At 44.7% G+C, this 19,381-nt stretch overlaps 2 protein-coding genes across 5 annotated transcripts in view; one reads left to right on the forward strand and one right to left on the reverse strand.

The window, feature by feature from the left end:
- The window catches only part of LOC133371178 (ubiquitin carboxyl-terminal hydrolase 12-like), a 77,445-nt gene extending 59,116 nt beyond the window's left edge, over positions 1-18,329 (reverse strand). For 3 of the 4 annotated variants that reach the window (XM_061598323.1, XM_061598324.1, XM_061598322.1), the window contains exons 1-2: positions 2,981-3,012; positions 2,642-2,777 (exon numbers count right to left, since the gene is read on the reverse strand). In XM_061598323.1, coding sequence (XP_061454307.1) covers positions 2,642-2,777; positions 2,981-2,997 — 153 coding nt within the window. In that variant the 5' untranslated portion in view covers positions 2,998-3,012. Of the gene's footprint in view, positions 1-2,641; positions 2,778-2,980; positions 3,013-18,012 lie in introns of those variants that run through there. The other variant, XM_061598326.1, reaches the window with a different exon arrangement.
- The window catches only part of LOC133371505 (ras-like protein family member 11A-like), a 49,679-nt gene continuing 48,403 nt past the window's right edge, over positions 18,106-19,381 (forward strand). The window contains exons 1-2 of the mRNA XM_061599037.1: positions 18,106-18,161; positions 19,157-19,213. Coding sequence (XP_061455021.1) covers positions 18,106-18,161; positions 19,157-19,213 — 113 coding nt within the window. The remainder of the gene's footprint in view (positions 18,162-19,156; positions 19,214-19,381) is intronic.

Here is a 19,381-nt window from a genome sequence, read left to right on the forward strand (position 1 = left end):
GCTCTAACCCAAGTCCAACCAGAAAGGAAAAAAACCCCAGAATTACTCAGTTCTCACAAACAGCAGTGAGGTGGCAAACCTAAGTCTTGTGTGTTACAGATGGGGGCTTACGTGACAGAACACTCCTCGCTACAAAACAATTCCTGCCACACTGAGAAGTAGCTGTCAGGAAAAAGGAGTCCTAGCCTAGCCTTCTCCCCAACGTGCTAGCTTTCTACAGGGAGGGATTATTCATTTTTATGTCTTGTATTTGTAGCCCATCCATCCAAGTTCTCTGGGCAGTTTACACTTGAGGATGGAATCGCATTCAATCACTTAAGCCCCTCCCCCATCTGAAGCGATACTTCCCAGGCACAAGTTGACCATTTCAGCCTATATCGGTAATGGATTCATGGAAACAGCACTCAAGCCGTTGTCAGCCCAGCAGAAGCACTGGTGTAAGCTGTCAAGAATATTTGTTAGAAAGGCAGGGTATAAATGCTGAAAATAAATAAGATGTATACGCCAGTTTTGCAAACAAGTATGCAGAAATTACTAGCCAACTAAAATCAGAACAAAAACATTAGCACACCAAATCCATAATGCTGGCATGATAAATTGTTTGTGGCATAGAGATGGTGTGAAAGAACCACAAACTTCTGATCAACAAAAGCTTCCCGTATAATGATACTTATTTGTGACAAGTGACCAGACAAATCAATCAATCAAACACACAAGCACACAACCTAAAGATCATGCAGATTAGGTCTACATCAGTGCAGAGTCAGCCTCTGGGAGTTCTGCCTCTGCAGAAGCATTCTTCTATGTTAAACCTAAAGTTGTCTATAGCTACAGAAAGCAAGAAGAGGTTGTTTTAACTGACAAAAATTAAAAACTGCAATTGAAATACTGGCCAACAATCTACTTACTGATGTCGCTTTATTTTGGCCAGGGACTACCTGCTTTTACTTACTTTTAGACAATTGGCTAGTCATGTTCTTCGGTTGTTTTGGAGACCAAAGTATCTTCCATACCTGAGGATTGGAGGCCTGAATGCCTTGACAACCAAGCAACCAACCTTTGTGTTCAGCCCTGACCCTGACCCTTCCTTTCCTCTTGTGCTGAGCTTCAGAGGCGCTTGGAAGGCAGTGAGAAGCTATGCACCTTTCCACATGTCTTCGAAGCTCAGCACAAGCCACCACCAGTTTCCCGAGCTTGTAGAACAGTGGTACCTCTCTGTGACCTCATGCTGAGCTTCTCTCTCCAGACTAGAAGAAGCATTTGTGGGACGCTGCCAAGGACCCACCAATCGCTAGATTCTTTAGTGATGTCTTGCGTTCTCAGCATCCCTTTTGATCTGATCCTCGAGGGCCATTCCACAAATAAAGGTGAGCACCCAAGATTTGCTGCTAAACTTTATGCACACCAGGAGCCACAGCCAATTTAGGGTAAGTTTGTGATGAATACACTTGTATAAAGATGTTTCATATATATCTATATTCCATTTACACACCATAGTTTGCAGTATTCCTGCCTGAAATGCTGGAATGGTGCTACCACTCAGTGTAGACAATGCTGACCTAGATAGACCAACTGGGATAAGGCAGCTTCCTATGAACCAAAACGCAGCCTCTTGGCTCAGGAGAGCCAACATTCATTTCCCATGCAAACTTTGCCATACAAATTCTTGGGGCAGGAGGATCAGTGTTCAAATGCAATCTAACAGACCCTAAAGAGGGAAACCCAAGGCCAAGGACTACCAGAAAACTGCCAAGGAGGACAAGCTGCAACTAGTACATGCGCACTAAAATCTACACAACACACGGTGCAAACAGTCCATATATAGACCGTTTTACTGCAAGGCTGGATTCTACAACCATGAACCAACACAAAAAGCACTTTAGAGACAATCTAGCTCAAGCCAGCAAGCTGTTTGTTAAGAAAACCAGCAGCACCCATCACCAGCCAGACATGGAAGAATGCAGGAAACTGGTTTATTTGACAGGTGTGTTAGTGCTCTTCGGGAGGGAGATTTAAGATTAACACTACATATGGATAGTAAAAATTGTCTAGAGAATGTCTACATGAAAACCAGCTTCACAGGCCTTGGAGGAGTCTTATCACAAAGCAAGTGACTCATAGCTGTACTTAAAGCTCAAAAGGCCAGACCGAAACCAGATCCAGATTCTTAATACAAAACACACACTTACCATAATAACTTTATTACTATGAAATGTAACAAAAACTATATCCAGTTATTTAAAGCCTCCTTTCCTACTTGATTTGCTGGAGAACTTCTTGTACTCTCCCATCTTTCACAGCATAATTGCTTTGCTGCAACAGTTTGTTTCACAGGGCAATGAAATCTATTCATGGGCAAAATTAGAAGCGATTTATTATCCATGACACACATAAAAGCCTTTCCTGTAAAGATTTTGAAGGCAGATCCACTATTTGTGTTCTAGTTCAAGGCTGCACAAAGTTTTTTTTTTTTAAAGATGCCACTCTGAGTAATACATATAAAGTTCCACTGAGTGGCCATGTTCATATGAAACATTAATGAATAAAGTCTCTAACAGCTCATTATTATAAACATAAATGTATAATTGTACCCAAATAACAGCTGATATAAGCAGCAATATTGCGACAAATCAAGACTTACATAACAAACAGTTATATTATAGACCAAATATGTTTCTACCCTATTAAGGTCTTCTTCAGCGGTCAATATAGATACGTGGTTCAATTTTGTCACTATGTTAACAGGTTGTTGTTGTATCAATACATTATGTGCTGACCTGTAAAGAAAAAATGAATGAACTCACCAAAACTGAATGTTTGAAATTTGTTTATATGGTATCTGTCTATCTTCTCCTAAAATATATATTTGTACTTTTTGATAAGTCTTGAGTAATACAGATTGCCCAATCTGAAAAGATAGGCAGTACCAAGTTCAGACTTGCCCAATATTAATGTAATATGATATCTCCAAGTATCTTACCAGTAGGCTCTCTCCATTCCTAATTTCAAGGATCTCTCAAAGGCAGTGGTTCTCCCAAAGGTCAACCAGCAAACTATGTGTTTGATGGCTCAAGGTTTACTTAATACAGAGCCTAACCCAGGTGTTACACTAAATTTTGCCCTTAAAGGGCTATATCACTGAGGTAAGGAATCACTAATCCTAATCATGCAAATGCTAACTTATTCTGTTTGTTGCATAATGTAACTTTTCTAAAAAAAGATTTTTTTCTTTCAACACAAAGGCAACCTCCCCCTAAATATACATATTCTTAGGTATCAGTTCGTAAGTTGGTAGATTGTTCATTGCATCACTGTTCAGATCATCTCTTCACTGTCCATGAGGTGACACCATATTTAATGTATACATCCAGCACAGTTCTTTTTGCCTACATTTCTGGTATAACTGTTGCTCTTTTAGGTTTATCTTTTCCAGGCAGAAAAATGGCAGAACCTCGTAGTCATGTCCAACTTCTAAGGAGTGTTGGACCATGAGAGCTTCTGTCCTTTGCCTCTTCATGCAAGTTCAGAAATATGGCTTTTGTAGTTATTTCCACGCAGACTACATGGATATAAAGTGGCATAAATCACCTTTTTGATGCTACAACTGCAAAACTGTTTACTGTTTGTTATCATTTGGATTTACAAAGTACCTTACCACTAGCTAATATTTACAAACTGAACAATGTCCACATTTAAAATTACCTCTAAGTAAGACTAAGGGTCTTGTTCTTGTTTGATGTAAAGGATCCTGGGTGTTCTGTGAGCCCCATATATGACTATAGGCGATGGCAAAACCTTAGAAATAGGTATTAACCTATGCTAATACATAGTACATGTAAACCTACCACATCGAACAAGATCCCATCGGGGGAAATAATTTGAGGTAATTTTAAATGTACAGATTTAGGCACACAAAACCAATTGCGTATTATTGTTCGTTTCTGGAGGTTGGGTTTATACTGCCTTGTTCTTTTATCTGTATATAACATTAAACTATAAAGTTTGGTTTAGTAAGCCATACTGTGCACTGCTAAAGTACTCCTGCTTCCCTCCTCCCTTCACGCAAGTGTGTAAACAAACCACAGCAGAAACAGCTTAGTGTGATGTCAGAATTCAGGATCATAACTTTGTTTCACCCTAACTATAATCACTAGCGAGCCTTAAACTATGATTTGTTGTTGGCTTGGCCACTGTGATTTGTTGTGGCAAAACAAACCACAGTCCCAGGTTCCAACATCACACTAAGCTATACCCTTTATGGTCAAGTTACACACTCGTGTGAAGTGGGGCTGTGTGGGCCCAGCATGGCTACTGAAGCCAGATTTGAGTGGTAAACCTTTTTTCAGCTGAGGGCTGCATTCCTTTCTGAGTTATCTTCCAGGGGCCATATATCACTGGTGGGCAAGGCCAAAAGCAAAAGTAGGCAGAGTAATGAATGTAAATTTGTGGTGTAGTGGTTAAGGTGTTGGACTACGACCTGCAAGACCAGGGTTCGAATCCCCACACAGCCATGAAGCTCACTGGGTGACCTTGGGCCAGTCACTGCCTCTCAGCCTCAGAGGAAGGCAATGGTAAACCCACTCTGAATACCACTTACCATGAAAACCCTATTCATTGGGTCGCCATAAGTCAGGATCGACTTGAAGGCAGTCCATTTCCATTTTCAGAGTAGGCTAGTTTCTATGCACTGTTTTTCAGAGAAGCATAAATACACTGCTAAAAATAGCAAGGTAGCTAAATATTACGGCAGCACAATCCTATGCGTGTCTGTTCAGAAGTAATGCCTCACAGGTAAGTAGGTATAGGATTGCAGCCATAATCCATTAAAACTGTTTAAAAACATTTGACCAATGAAAAAGATGGCCCAGATTACTACTTTTAAAAAAAACTATTACCTGTAATAGAAGTACTTAAAAACACTTATGAAAGCACACACCTTCTTAAGCATCCACCCTTTTCTCACACACAGAGCATCTCGTAAAATGCTTTTAAGTGCCGATTTTATCAGAATATTTATTTTTCATTTTGGTCTTAAGAGAAGGTTTCCAAAGTATCAATTTCAAAAGCGATTCTCTGACCTTAAAAATGAATTTCAGAAAGCAGCGTAGAGTGTATCTCCCCCTAAAGAGTAACATAGATCCCCCTATCCCCAACCTGGTGCCCTGCAGATACTTTGGACTTGAACTCCCGTCAGCTGCAACCAGTATGGCTGTGATGCTGGGACTGATGAGAGCATGGCAGAACTGGCTAGGGTTGATGGGAACCACTGAACTGTCACCTCCCACATGTGAAGAGCTATGGGCATTCAACTGCTGTGCACAGTGCAGAGGCGGGATCATGCTTGCTCTCCTCCGGTTAAGCACTCTTCTGAGCATTAGGATTTGTCAATCAACCCCAGCTCTAGTTACCTAATTGCTCCTGCTTCGTTTTTCCTCTGGTGTCAATGGAAGAAACAAACTAGGATGCTGCAATTAAGCTTTACTTCCCAAGACATCTGAATATTGGGTCATGCCAGCCCTTAAACATGGTCTGTTGTTGGCTTATGAATCTTGGCTTGTTAGGGAGGAACAAATCATGAGACTGGGCTCAAATGTCGCAGGAAGCCATGCTTAATTGTAGCTTCCTGGCTCGTTTCATGTGCTCGCACCAGGGGAGGAACAAAGCAGGAATAAACACACTCTGTGCACAAGCACACCGTACATTTCCCAATATACCAGGGGTAATCTGTCCAGGGCTGCAGGCTGGGTGGGGTCAAGGACAGCAGTGGGGTGGGCCACAGCCCAAACTGTGTGGGTCCACCACTTTTTCTCTCTCCCGACTAGGGATGGGGCAGGGCTGTAGCTCAGGGGTACAGCATGCGCTTTACATGCAGAAGGTCTCAGATTCAATCTCCAGGTAGGGCTGGGAAAGACTCCCTGCCTTAAATGCTTAGAGAGCCGCTGCCAGTCAGTGTAGACAATAATGAGCTAGAAGAACCAATGGTCTGACTCAGTGTAAGGCACCTTCCAACGTTCCTATGCCTGAGGAAAAAATGAGGAAAATTGGGATTTCTTTGTCCCTCCCACCCCACATTTTCCCAGTTTTTTTCCGGGCCTTCGTACCTCTCCTCCCAATCCCTTTTCTCTCTTTCCAACACATCTTTCTCTTTCTCTGCTTCCCACCTTTTTCTTCCCATCTGGCAGGTTACTAGGAGAAGGGGCAGATCACTATTGGTAGAAATCTCAACTGATTATGCAGAGGGGTTTTGAAACTAGGCCAGGAACCACAGGTTGCTAACCTATGCAAGAAGCCAGGCTTACTGTAACATGCCAATGTAATTCTCTCCTCTCTTTCTGAGGGAGACTGAAAATGCCTCTTTTTTGCCTTGCTTTCAGAGATGAAATTAAGAAAATTATTCTTGCACTGTTACTTGTTACGACAGTCTGTTTTGATTGTCCTGATGGTGTTGCTATTTGGCTGCTGCTGTTCTTGCCAACTGGTTTTTAGATTTATTTTTAAGACTAATTGTGTGAACAGTTTAAAATTATTCTTATTGTAAAACCACCCTGGGAATTATTATGGCTGTATATAAATAGAGCAAATGAAATCAATAATACAACAATAGCCCTTTGTTTTAAAGCATATAGCCAGTGCCATTACTAACTCTTCTGAAAACATTGGAAAAAATGTGGAATGAGGGATGACTATTTAAAAAGCAAAGCTAACTGAAGAATCCATCTGGGATGAAAAAGAGTGGGCAAGAACCACTCACAAGAAAAGTATGCCAGCAAAATCCATTTATATGGATTCCAACGGCTGCCTATCCATGGCTGTCATATTTATGCTGCAAAATTAAGAGACTGGATCCCAAACCCCAAGTATAAGAACGTAAGGATGGAGGATAAGTCTTCTGGCAAGTGCCCCAGCTGATGACTCATCAAGCAACACAGAGCTAGATTTTTTCTCTTTGTCAGAGTGACAGTCCTAACTCTTCTGAAAAAGCTGTTACTGCAAGCATACTACAAGATCTCCATCCCACTGAAACAATGCTTCTAGTTAACACACCTTTTGGGAGGAAGAGTGACTTGACATATTTAACAACAAATTTCACAAATGCAAATACGGAGGTGGGAAGAATCCCTGTGTTGAATCTAATGCAGCCTTCCCAAACCTGGTGGCGACCACTTGTTTTAGACTACAAGTCCCATCAGCCCTAGCCAGCACAGGCTGAGGCTGATGGGAGTTGTAGTCCAAAACAGGTAGAGGGCGTCAGGCTGGGCTAACACAACCTTCTTCCACTACAATGCAAAACCTAATTATGACCGTGCTAGAGCAGCTGCAAAGCAATTATTTATGTATTTATTCACTAATAGGCAAAAAGCTTTGCGGTTTAAGAATATACCTATAGCCCAGAGCAGAGCTTGGAAAAGTTACTTTTTTGAACTACAACTCCCATCAGCCCAATCCAGTGGTTATGCTGGCTGGGGCTGATGGGAGTTGTAGTTCAAAAAAGTAACTTTTCCAAGCTCTGGCCCAGAGATATTTCTATCAAACTTTAAAAAGCAGGGAAATTGGGCAGCTATAGCGAATGCACCAGGGGAGCAGGAGACCTGACCTCCTCTCTGAGATATTGGACTGCCCTATAAGTTGGTCAAAATGCAAACACAATTTGGGTTGGTCTTTCACAGTCCAATCCACTTGCTGTGTAGCTTGGAAGAATTTGGTAGCATGTGCCTCTGAGCATATGGTGAGTGGTGGCAATACCTGCAATCAACCCAAATAATAGAAAGAAGATGTGCTGGAAGGGGAAGGAGGGGATTGGAAGGGGATGGGGAGGGAGAGGCAAAGGAAGGGGGAGGGGAGGGGCAAGAGGGAGGGGATAGGAGGGAGAAGGGAGGGTAGGTTTGATCTAGGGTTGCCAGGCTCAGGGCCTGAGAATGATTCTGTATCTTTAAGAGAAGAGAAAATTCAGCCAAATACAGGTTTTCTTGCAACACTGTAATGGGAAAAACCACAAGGTGAAATTCTCCCTTCCCCCTGCACAACTTTTAAAGATACAGAAGACCTCTTGGAGGCTGGGCCTGGCAACCCTAGTTTGATCATTTGCACACTTTTTGAGTTCAATGGGATTTATTTCTGTGCAATCATGTTTGAAAATGGAAATGGACTGCCTTCAAGTCGACCGAACCCTTTGAATAGGGTTTTCATGGTAAATGGTATTCAGAGGTGGTTTTACCATTGCCCTCCTCTGAGGCTGAAACACAGTGACTGGCCCAAGGTCACTCAGTCAGCTTCATGGCTGTGTGGGGATTCGAACCCAGGTCTCCCAGGTTGTAGTCCAACACGGACCCGGGGGAGGGGAGGAGATTGGGTGGGTGGGCACTGGGCAGAGGGGAAAACCCTTTCCTTTCCAAAAGGAAAACATTGTGAACAGTATCATTGCTTTTCAGCGTTTCCCCCACCTTTTTATTCTACAGCAGGCACATGTAGCCTCCCACCCAAATTTAAACCAAAGCTGCCCCTGGCCACATCCACACCAGGCCTTTATTTCACTTTGGACAGTCATGGCTTCTCTCAAAGAATCCTAGGAGACACCCTGTTCCCCTCACAGACCTTCACTCAGAGTGGCTGACTGTTAAACCAGTCTGGCCACTGAAGCACTCTCAGTGGAACAGGAGTCTCCTCTCAGCACCCTTCACAAACTACACTTCCCAGGATTCTCTGAGGGAAGCCATGACTGTCTCACATGAAATCAAAGTCTGGTATGGGTCTGGCCCCCTGATTAGGCAAGCCCAGCAGCTGTGAGGCTTTTAGAACACTGACGGTTCTTACTGAGGATGCCCTGCGTTATCATAGGGTTCCAGCCAAAATTTCTTAAATTAATTAAAAATCAGCCAGGCATTTTTTTAACTTTTAAACTGCAGAAGATGAAGGTCAGAGTATGGGGCAAGGTCAGTATTAGGATCACAGGTACTCTGTGAACATGGCTGATTTTTAATGAATTTCAACAGATTATGAGAACTCTCAGAGAAAAAAGTCCAAAAGGGCTCTGGGTTTTTTCCCCTCTTTTTTTAGATTTTGAACTCTCGATTCTCTCTGACTGTTCTGTGTATCGCCATGACAATTGAGAGGGTTGTTAAGCAAGCGTTTCTGAGTTCAGGACTATAAGTTTTGTAAGGTTTTGTTTTGAAATGGGCTTATGGGAAGCATCAGAATGGCATGGGGGGTATTTCAATTTAACATTGTGGAATGTGAAAAATCCATGCTGGCTGTAGTATACAGCCACTCTCGTGGCTGTTTAATATAGCTCCATCAGCATGTCTGGATCTTTGAGATTCATAAGCAAATAACCAGGATAGGTCCCTGACCCCATGGAGCTTACAGTCTGAAACGGGGGGGGGGGAGATAGAGAAGTGCATGTGGGCAAATGCAGCTACTGGTACTTATACTTGGTTACGCTTGGAGATGAGGATTAAAGGAGTTAAGCTTAAAGCTATATGGGAAAAGTGTGACTGAGCAGAGATTTGGAGGGAGGGAGGGAGGGAGATAGAGCTAGCTCCATGTAGAGGGACCAGACAGGGGGAAATGGCTGCATCCCATTGGAGAGCAAGAAACCTTTTGGGTCTGAAGTTGGTAGAGCTGGAGGGGCAGTAGTCCAGGGCAGAGATATGATAAGAAACAAGGGCCAACAGACAGAGTGGAGCAAGGCCATAGAAACCTTTGGACGTCAGGACAAGGAGTTTGTGCTGGGTGCAGAAGGGATTGACAAGCCACTTAACGTAGAGATTCCCAAACGGTGGTCTATGGACCACCCATGGTCTGCAAGGTTCAGTCAGGTGGTCCACAGCATGGCTGCATTAAATATTCACATTGATTTTTAACTCTTATTTCTGATACAGTAGGGCCCCACTCATACGGCGGGTTACATTCCGTACCCCCGCTGTAAAGCGAAAACCTCTGTAAAGCAGAACACATTGAACAGAATGGCACACGATGCCTGAAACCGCCGTAAAAGTGGAACAAGTGCCGTATGAGTGGGGCTTTAGTCTAACTACGTCTAATTGAGACTGCTGTATTAGCAAATCGCTGTAAAGCGGGGCCCTACTGTATTGTATTTTATGATATTACAACTTGGAATTCTATGGAATGCAAATTGTAATAAAACACAATATAATAAAAGAATCAATGAAAATGCAATTAAAAAGCATACAGCATCTAGCACATACAGCTCATGACAATTGCTACAACAGGCAGAAAAATCATTAAGTGGTCCGCCAAGACCATCAGCAATTTTTAAATGGTCCACGGGGGAAAACATTTGGGAACTAATGACTTGGGAGAAATGTTGCATGGGCCGAGTGCTGGGCAAGGCGAATTATTTTGACAGAGGAGCTTTAGACTGGGGAAAGATGTCCTGCAGAGCTGATGGAACACAGGAAGCTGTATTATACCAGGTTGGACCATTGGTCCACCTTGCTCAACACTGTCTGCACTGACTGGCAGTGACTCTCCAGGTTTTCAGGCAGAGGGGCTTCCCGCAATATCTCCAGGTAATTCTGGGATTGAATCTGAACCACTGAACCTTCTCCAAGAACGTGGGAAGATAAGTAACCAGTCATTTTAATGATGGTTTTGTATTGTTTTAAAATGTTTTTATGTTGATGTACAGCGCCTTGATGTTTTGTGAAAGGGCGGTATATAAATACTTTTATAAATAAATAGGATGAATCAGCATTTGAGAGAACTGAGAAAATTAAATGGGAGTTGAAAAGGGGAAAGTCAGGAAGAGTGAATTGCCATAGGAGGGCATTTAGAGGCGAAGAAAAGGAGTGTTTGCCCAGCAGCTGGAGGGTGAGGATAGATTTAAGGAAGTTTTCCAAGAACAGGTGAAGCAGTGTCCGATTTGAAGTAGGGATGGAAAGATCTGTCAGTTTCAGTTCTCTCAGTTTCTCATTTTTCCAATCTTAAATTCAGTTCTCCACATTTCTGCAGCAATTTGTGGTTTTTAAAATAAATCCTCATGAAAATTCTCCAGCATTTTAGTAGGCAGTTTCGACTAATGCACACTATTTTGCAAGCAATTTCTTGTAACGCATTTTGTATGTTATTTTTACTCATATATTCATTTCTAGGCACATTCCCCCCTCAACGCATGCATTTTTGTGTGAACATTGCTTGGCTGGCAAACTGCACCACAACATTTGAATACGTGCAAATTTTGAAGATGGCTATGTTTCGCTAAGTGTGGATTTGATAGATTTTGCTTGAAATGTGAACTGAATCAAATTTCTTGCCCATTTCTAATGTGAACACAACAAAGAAGGAGCCAGGGGAGATAATAAGGAATCAGACGTGAATTGGATTAAGGGGACATGTGAAGAAATTAGACAAGGGCATCAGAACAGTCCCCTCATAGTGATGTGGGTTTTCCTGATTATTCTGAATTGGAAAAAATTCCTTTGCAAACTAAGCCAGTGACATCACAAAATTTACAGTTTGCATTAGAAAAGTTTCTGATGCTGTAGAGAGGGGTCTGGTTTAACATGTTTACTTTGCTTGTATTTAGTAAGCAAAGCTAAAACTTTTCAAACTGCGAAGCTTGCCTAATAATGTTGCAATTTGCATCCATTCATTGTTACGAATCAACTCAAGCAACAGAAAATGCTTCCACAGAAAAAGTAAGCACTGGAAAATGTTCAGCCCCACTGGACTGCCGCATCCTCAAACAATAACGAAGGGAAGGCATGAGAAAGGTTGGGGAGGGATAGAGCAGGGCAGAGGGAGAGAGTGCAGTGAAGAACTTCAGTTTCATCATTGATGTAGGACAGGAAGCAAAGAGAAGGAAGTGAGGGGGGCCTCAAAGGCAGTGTAGATATTCTGGGAATTGTTAGGATGGATACGGATCAGGATGGCGCAGAAATATTTGCTTGGCCAGGAAGATGAGACAGCAGAAAGGAGGCGGCGATTACAGATTTAAAAGTAAGTAAATTCTGCCAGGTCCCTGGATTTCCTCCAGTAATGCACTCTGCAGCTTGAGAGCATCAGCAGAGATGGAGAGAGTCATGAGGAAGCTGCCCTGGGTGGGGGAGAGGATTCCCAGAGGCAAAAGGGAGCAGGACCCCTGCACCCACTTTCATAGCCTGACAAAAGAAGGAATTTGAGCAAGTGTCACACATACTGGGGGTACTGAGGCCCAACAGCCCAGCGGGCCAAGAAGATATGGCAAGATGTTGCTCATGTTTGTATTACACAAACAAGGAGTATATCTAAGCTGGAAGCTGAAAAAACAAAACAAGGAAACCAACACATGCTTGGGGCACAGATCAGCATCCTCCCTGCTTGTACAAACTCAAGATCCACAGAAACTCTATGGATTTCCTTTACTTTATGGACATACTTCCATACTTAATGGAAGACCTCAGTACTTTCCCCTCATATCAGATCTTCCACATCAGGTAATGCTGCTTGCCTAGAACAGTGGTTCCCAACCTTTATGAGTACGGGACCCCCTTTTTAAACTCAAAAACTTTTGTGACCCCCACATGCTAATTGTTGTAATTTTAGTATCTGTTAATTGAAAAAAATACATAACGAAGTGTTAAGTAATGTCATTTTTTATTCATCTCAATAACAAATGTGATGATATTTATTATCTGCCCTTCACCAGAAAGTCCCAGTGCAGATTACAGAATATAAACAACTTATAACAAAATTTGAAGGATAGTCAACTTAGGTAACTAGGGGCTTCACGCACCAACCTCATACACATACGTGTACACACACACACACCCAAAACACACACACACACAGGAGCTCCCAAAACACACCCATCCACACCCATACGCACACACGTGCAGGTGCGCATGCATACACACTCGCTCGCTCACTCACCCACCCACCAGAGCAGGTCCCACCCCAAATGAATCTGCTCAGATAATTACTTCTGAAACCCACATTGCGAAGAAGAGTGAAACCAGGCCATATTCACACCACGCATTTATTCTGCTATTATTCCACTTTAAATACTCAAGGTTTCCACCCCAAAAGCCTGGGAAGTATAGTTTATCAAGGGCGCTGAGAGTTGTTAAGAGGCTCCTGTTCTCCTCAGGGAGCTACAGTTCCCTGAGTGGTTTAACGTTCCAACGGTTAGGAACCAATCAGCATGAAAGGAAGCATGTTACAGTACCTACTGAAAAGAATCTTCTCAGCGGCTGACTTACCTCCTTTCACTCTGATTCACTCCAATCAGCAGGAAAAGGCAAGGAAGCAAGTTAGAAGACTCTTCTCAGTGGCTAACATATTCCCCTTTCATGCTTATTGGCCAGTAGGACACTGGAGACCTAGGGCCCTTCCGGTACCCTGCTTCCAAACAAGTAAAGGGCAAAGACATCCCCACCATCACCATGGAGGACTACACCCTTATCAGGGAGTAAGTACCACTGAACAGAATGGGCGTTTACTTCTGAGTGTACATGTATAAGATTGCACTGTTAGTCATGAGATGCAGGGCTATCCCCTGTATAAGATTCCAGGTGTGGACCCCGGCACCTCTCTTTTTGGGGATATAAATGGGCTCCGTATTGGGTTTCAGCCAGCACTGCATGGCCAAGATGTTGCCTTTGTGGGAAGCCGCAGTTGGGATCTGGGGCACGGCTAACGCCGCCTCCCAGCTGACCAGCGTAGGGCTGTCCCCCTGGCAGAAGTTCTCGCAGCAGCGGCTGGAGCCCAGGAAGTGGCTGGGTCCAGCAGGCACCACGGTGCAGCTGTACAACTTGCACCCGTTCGGCTCGCAGCAAGTAGTGCCTAGCAGGCAGGAGCCAGCACTCTTCTGCTGTGGGTGAGATGCTAATTGTGCTTTATAAAGGATTCCTGCAAAAACAGCATTCAAATCCCAGTCGATGCTGCCTCTTTTTGCTGCTGCTGAGCCCTAGCTGGAGAGGCTGCCTCCATCTACTTCCTTGGCCGGGGAAGTCTGGACAGCTCTTCAAGCTTTTTTCAGATGCAGGAATGTGGATCATATCAACTGTCTCCAAATCATTGACACTCACTCACTCACGCTCACGCTCACACGCACGCGCGCACTCTCACTCACTCCCACTCCCGTGTGTGTGTGTGTGTGTGTGTGTGTGTGTGTGTGTGTACGCGCGTGCATCTCCTAAATCTAAAAGAAACCCAACTAGAACCACCCCACTTCCAGGGAGAAATCTGTCTCATGTACTGAAATCCTGAACATGCATGCTGAAAAGTAAACCCTCTAGTGTAGGAATGGAGAATCTGTAGCCCTCTAGATGTTGCTGGACTGCAACTCCCATCATGCCTGTCCACTGGCCACACTCATTGGGGCTGATGGGAGTAGGAGTCCAACAACCTCCAGCTAGTAGGCAGGCAGGCTCTGTCCTCCCTGCATTTGTACTTGCGGCGGCAGCAGCCTTGGCATTTCCTCTGCAGTCTGTACTCTTGTTTGCGACCCCCTTTTTATTGGTTTGCGGCCCCCTTGGGGGCCGCAGCCCCCAGGTTAAGAATCACTGCTCTAGAGCAGCCTTCCACAACCTGGTGCTTTCCAGATGTTTTGGACGACAACTTCCGTTAGCTCTGGCCAACATGAAAGTCACCCCTTGGAAACTCTGCCAGGGGCTGTGCAGACAACAGTGCCCTCATGACACCCATGCAAAAAGAGAGCCAGTGAACTCACGGCAACAGGGACACACAGCCTTGCATCGCCACACCCCCAACTTGGAAGATGGCACCACAGAGCCCCCCACTCCACCAGCTGCAGTGGCACAGCCAACATCAGCACCACTGCTGTCAATCTGCAGACATCTCTACAAATAGCAGTTCAAATCTCTTTACAATGTCCACAACCAAGGGGAACAAGGAGAGCACCTGGCCAGGACCCCTGCACAAAGCAGGCACAGTTTGCCTGGGACATTGAAGACCCTCACAGAGAAGGAAAGACTATTTGCTAAGCAGCCATGGGCAGCCACAGACATACATCGACAATGGTTCACTGCTGAGATGGGAAGCAGGAGGTTGAACTCCACTAGGGGGAGGATGGGGCAGTGCTCCTTCCCTCACCTTTTGCTTGCCCAGCAAAACACAACCGAGTCATTTCAGGGGCAAAAGAGAAGACGTTCTTGGGATTCTAACCCACAATACATACACTACAGAGCAGCTTCCTTACCAGCCAGGCACAGCAACAGACCAGAAACAGTCACATCATGGAGCTTCCATTCTCCCTCCGCTCCCAATAGCCACTTAGAGATGCCAAGCACACAAGGGTTTCAGAAGGAGCCCTAGATGAGCGAAACAGTATGTTTGACATGCTGAGGGTGTGTGTCCTTGGTTTAAATTCAGGGTACAACGTCACACTAGGAAAGGCAACCACACTGGCGCCTGTCCTTTCTCAGGATGCATCCCAAACATTCTCATGTGGTTTCCTGACATATAAAAACCAACTCCAAAGAAGCCACCATGGCAAGGCTTATAATTAGCTTCCTTGGGGAAGAAACACTGAATGTAAACATTAGGAATAACTGGCGGTAGGTGTGGCAGCAAAGGAAAAGCAAGGAAGCAAAAGACATGCTCTCTCCAAAATACACTACAAGGAATGACACAGAGATGCTCTTTGCACAGAAGGTTTTGACACCATTACCCCACCTGGTCACGAGTGCACTTAACCTCATGCAGTTAATAGAGCAACATTATGGGAAGCTGATGCTTTGATCATTTATGGCTCTTTATCTCTCTCAGAGCCATTCAAACTCCGATATCAGCTACACCACTTTGACATGCCAACCTGGGCAATTAAATCCCATTTCCTCTAAGATTTGCTGCAGATGGTTGCAAAAATCTTACTCCCCAGCAAAAGTGAACCTGGGCTAGCCTTCCCCAACTGGAGCCCTCCAGATGTTTTGGATGCAACTCCCAGGCTCAGCTGGTCGCAGCCAACAGAGGCTGCAGCCCAAAATACCTGGAGGGCACTAGGGTGTGGCAAGCATCCTTAGCTACAGACAGAAACCGCTGTGCTTCAGAAGCAGTGTGGATTTTGTGCCAAATGCCCCGAGTGCTTTGAATTATTTACGCTGGGTCCACAAAACTTTCAAAGGGCAGGTGGAAAAGGGAGGAGGGGAGAGCCCAGCTCCTTGGTGATAGGCAAGATGGGAAGGTAGGTGGGAAAGGTGCTCCCAGAGGCCACTTTTGTCCCATCTGCACAAGCACTTCTTCAGATTAATTATTCTTTCAGCCCTTCTGCTGCTAAATTCACTTGAGGCAACGCACACAAGTGCTTTCGACATTCATATTTAATGCAACATAGTGTGGAGTATTATTATTACTTGATTTAATATTTATTACACTTCTATCCCACCTTTCTTCCATGATGGGAGATCAACGATACTGCTGCCTGTAAGCAGGGCTGGACAATGTTTGGATGACAGACCACCAAGGAACGTAACGTGCAACATTGCCTTAAGCTCCCTAATGAAAAAAGTTGGGATACGAGTGTAATAATATAAATAAGTCAGGGAACTAAAAAGAAAATAATGAAAACAGCAACTAGCTCTGAAGATATTTGTTGGAGGAAAGGCTGATATGGGAGCATCTAGGAGGCACAAGTATGATCTGTAGAAAAATGATCATCATACTTTAGTTGGGGGTGGTGGAAATGGGAGAACTGATGCAACTTAAAGGTATGATGTCCATTAATGACAGTACAGTGGGAGGAGGAAGAGGAACTGGTGAATTCCAACTTGACAGAAATGAGTTATGAGCAAGAGATAAAGTGGTGAGGAAGAAACTACATAACTTTTTCAAACGTTCACCTCTCTACTCTTGGCTTCCTGCTTCACATATCTAGAAAGTCCTACCCAGAAAGCAATTATGTGGAGAAAAGCACATCAAAAATGCTTATATCAGTGATTATATACAATTCACTGAGCCTCCACATCCGGAAAGGCTATGCTGGGCTACAAATTCCCAGTGCAGCTGCACTCCACATGTGAAGCCAGTTCAATTAACACAAGCACAATCCCCCCAGATGACAATGGACAGACGTGGCTCATGCCATCTCCTACACAGAAATAACAGCCTTTGAAAAAGTAAGGATATTAACTAAAGGGGCGAGGAGGGAGGAGAAGAGTCCCATACAAAAGAGAAAGAAATCTTCCTGAAACAAACTTTTAGAGGCAACAGTTTGGCAAGGCACAGAGGATCACAGAAGCTGTGGAAGGACAACACTACCTGGAACAGAAAAGCCAATCTATGTAGGCTCGGCTTGCCAAGGGACCAGAATTTTATCCTCTTCAACAACCTAAATAGCAGGATGTAAAGTCAGAAAAACAAAATGGACACACGCAAAAAGTGTGTTCAATAATCTTTGATCCCGAACAAAGGCACTATTTCCTTCCATTACTATTTAAACATTATTACGATTATTTTAAACAGGAGGCTTTCCTTCACCAGGGTGTCAGGGTATAGAACATGAGCCAAGACCTGCACCCTCCAGGTTGAACCCAACTAAGTCCTTCCCAGAGTAGACTCATTGAAATTGATGGGACATGACTAAATCAGGCATATTGATGTCAATAGGTCCACTCTGAGGAGGCGTTACCTGGACACAAGGAGTAAACCCATTGACTTCAGTATACCTGAGTTAGTCATGTTCCCTCAATTTCAGCGAGTCTGAAAAAGAAAGCAAGAGAAAAAAAGGGGGAGGGAAGGACACTCTGCATGTGTTCAGAGACACCAAAATTGGAGGGAGGGGGGTGTTTCAAAGTTGAGCACCCCAGTCCTAGAGTGTAGGGCTTTTCGAGTTTTATTTATTCGCCTCTCTATCCCCCTCCCCAGTTTCTATCCCGGCCAACCTGGGAATTGAGCGCTTCTGTATGTATTTGGAAACATGCTTGGAGGGTAGACAGCTGGGAGGGACCGGTGCTGAGGGGCAGGGTCGCCTGTGGGGCGGAGCAAGGAAGGACGGAGCGGGTGGAGCTTGCGGCACCCCCTCCCACGACCTCCTTCTCCCTCCCCACCCCTTACCATGGTACAGATGGAGGCGAGTCTCCGGACCGTCATCAGTATTTCCATCCGCCCGACGACCCGGAGCCCGCCGCCGCCGCTGCTGCCGCCGCCATGTTGAGTCCCAGCCGCCCAACTGACAGCGGCAGCCGGAGCCGCAGCAGCCGCAGGTGGCGCCGCAACTGAAGCAGTCCGGCCAGCGTGCAGCGACCAAACGACTCCGGCAGTCTCCCGCAGCAAGAGTTCCGCGCTTCCCTTCGTTCCTACTTTCTCTTTCTCTCCAGTGCGCTCTGAGAAGAAGAGAAGTGCTCTCTGAACCGGCTTTGTTGTAGCTCTTCCATCTCATTTCCCCACCCCACAGGGTCGAATTGATTAACTCAGGTGTGGGGGACTTTTGGTTCGCCATCCACTGCAGAACTACAAATCCCAGCAGCCCCAGCAAGCATAGCCCATGGCAAGGGATGATGGGAGCTGTAGTTCAGCAAATGTAGCCGGCCAAAAGCTCCTCACAGTTGGATTAAGGCTAGACGAGGTGGCTAAACTCCAGGTGTAACTGCTATCATCCCTGATCAGTGGCCAGGCTGAGCCTGAGGGAGTCCAGCAACGTTTGGAGGGCCAAAGGTTCCTCAGCTCTGCAAGGCCTTCACAGTTTTTACAGCCTAAAAATGCAGGCACTCTTTTCCCCGTTTAGCCACAAAGGTCACTGGACCTTGGAGCAGTCACTTTCTTGGCCTTCCTTACAGGGTTGTTGCTGTTGGGGTATAGAATTCCAAATATCTATGGCCATCTTGAACCTCTTGGCAGAATGACACAATTCACAATGTTGGCATAGCCAAAGCCAAAGAAAGGGGGAGGTGTTTAAAGACATGGCTGTAGTGGATCATTTATGTTTGAAGATTTTCTCTTTGACTTCAATATGTGTGTCTTTATTTATTTATTTATTTACTTATCAGCAATACCATTCTACATAGGCCCTTCCCTCCTATCATATTAACCCTCAAACTCATGAGTAGGGCTTGCCCCCATGCCATCACTTGGGGACACTACCAGTGTTAATCCCGGGTCATCTACATCCTAAACATGTTTCTTCAGTGGCACTGAAATCAGTGGGACCTACTTCCATGTAAATTTGCTAACAGATTGCATTGCAACCTGGCAGTTGACATGTGTCCACAATTACTCAGAAGTCAGTCCCACTAGGTTCAGAGGAGCTTACTCCCAGGTAAGGGTGCAAAGGACTGCAACTTTATATTGTAATGGGGCGTACTCTGAAGTAAATATGTTTAGGATTGCAGCTATGCATGCAATCCCCATGCACATATGTTTGAAAGTGGGTCCCCTTCATTTCTACAGGGATCACTTTCTGGCAAGATAGGTTAGCATTTGGGCA

Source organism: Rhineura floridana, chromosome 16 (assembly GCF_030035675.1).
Source record: "Rhineura floridana isolate rRhiFlo1 chromosome 16, rRhiFlo1.hap2, whole genome shotgun sequence".
NCBI lineage: Eukaryota > Metazoa > Chordata > Lepidosauria > Squamata > Rhineuridae > Rhineura > Rhineura floridana.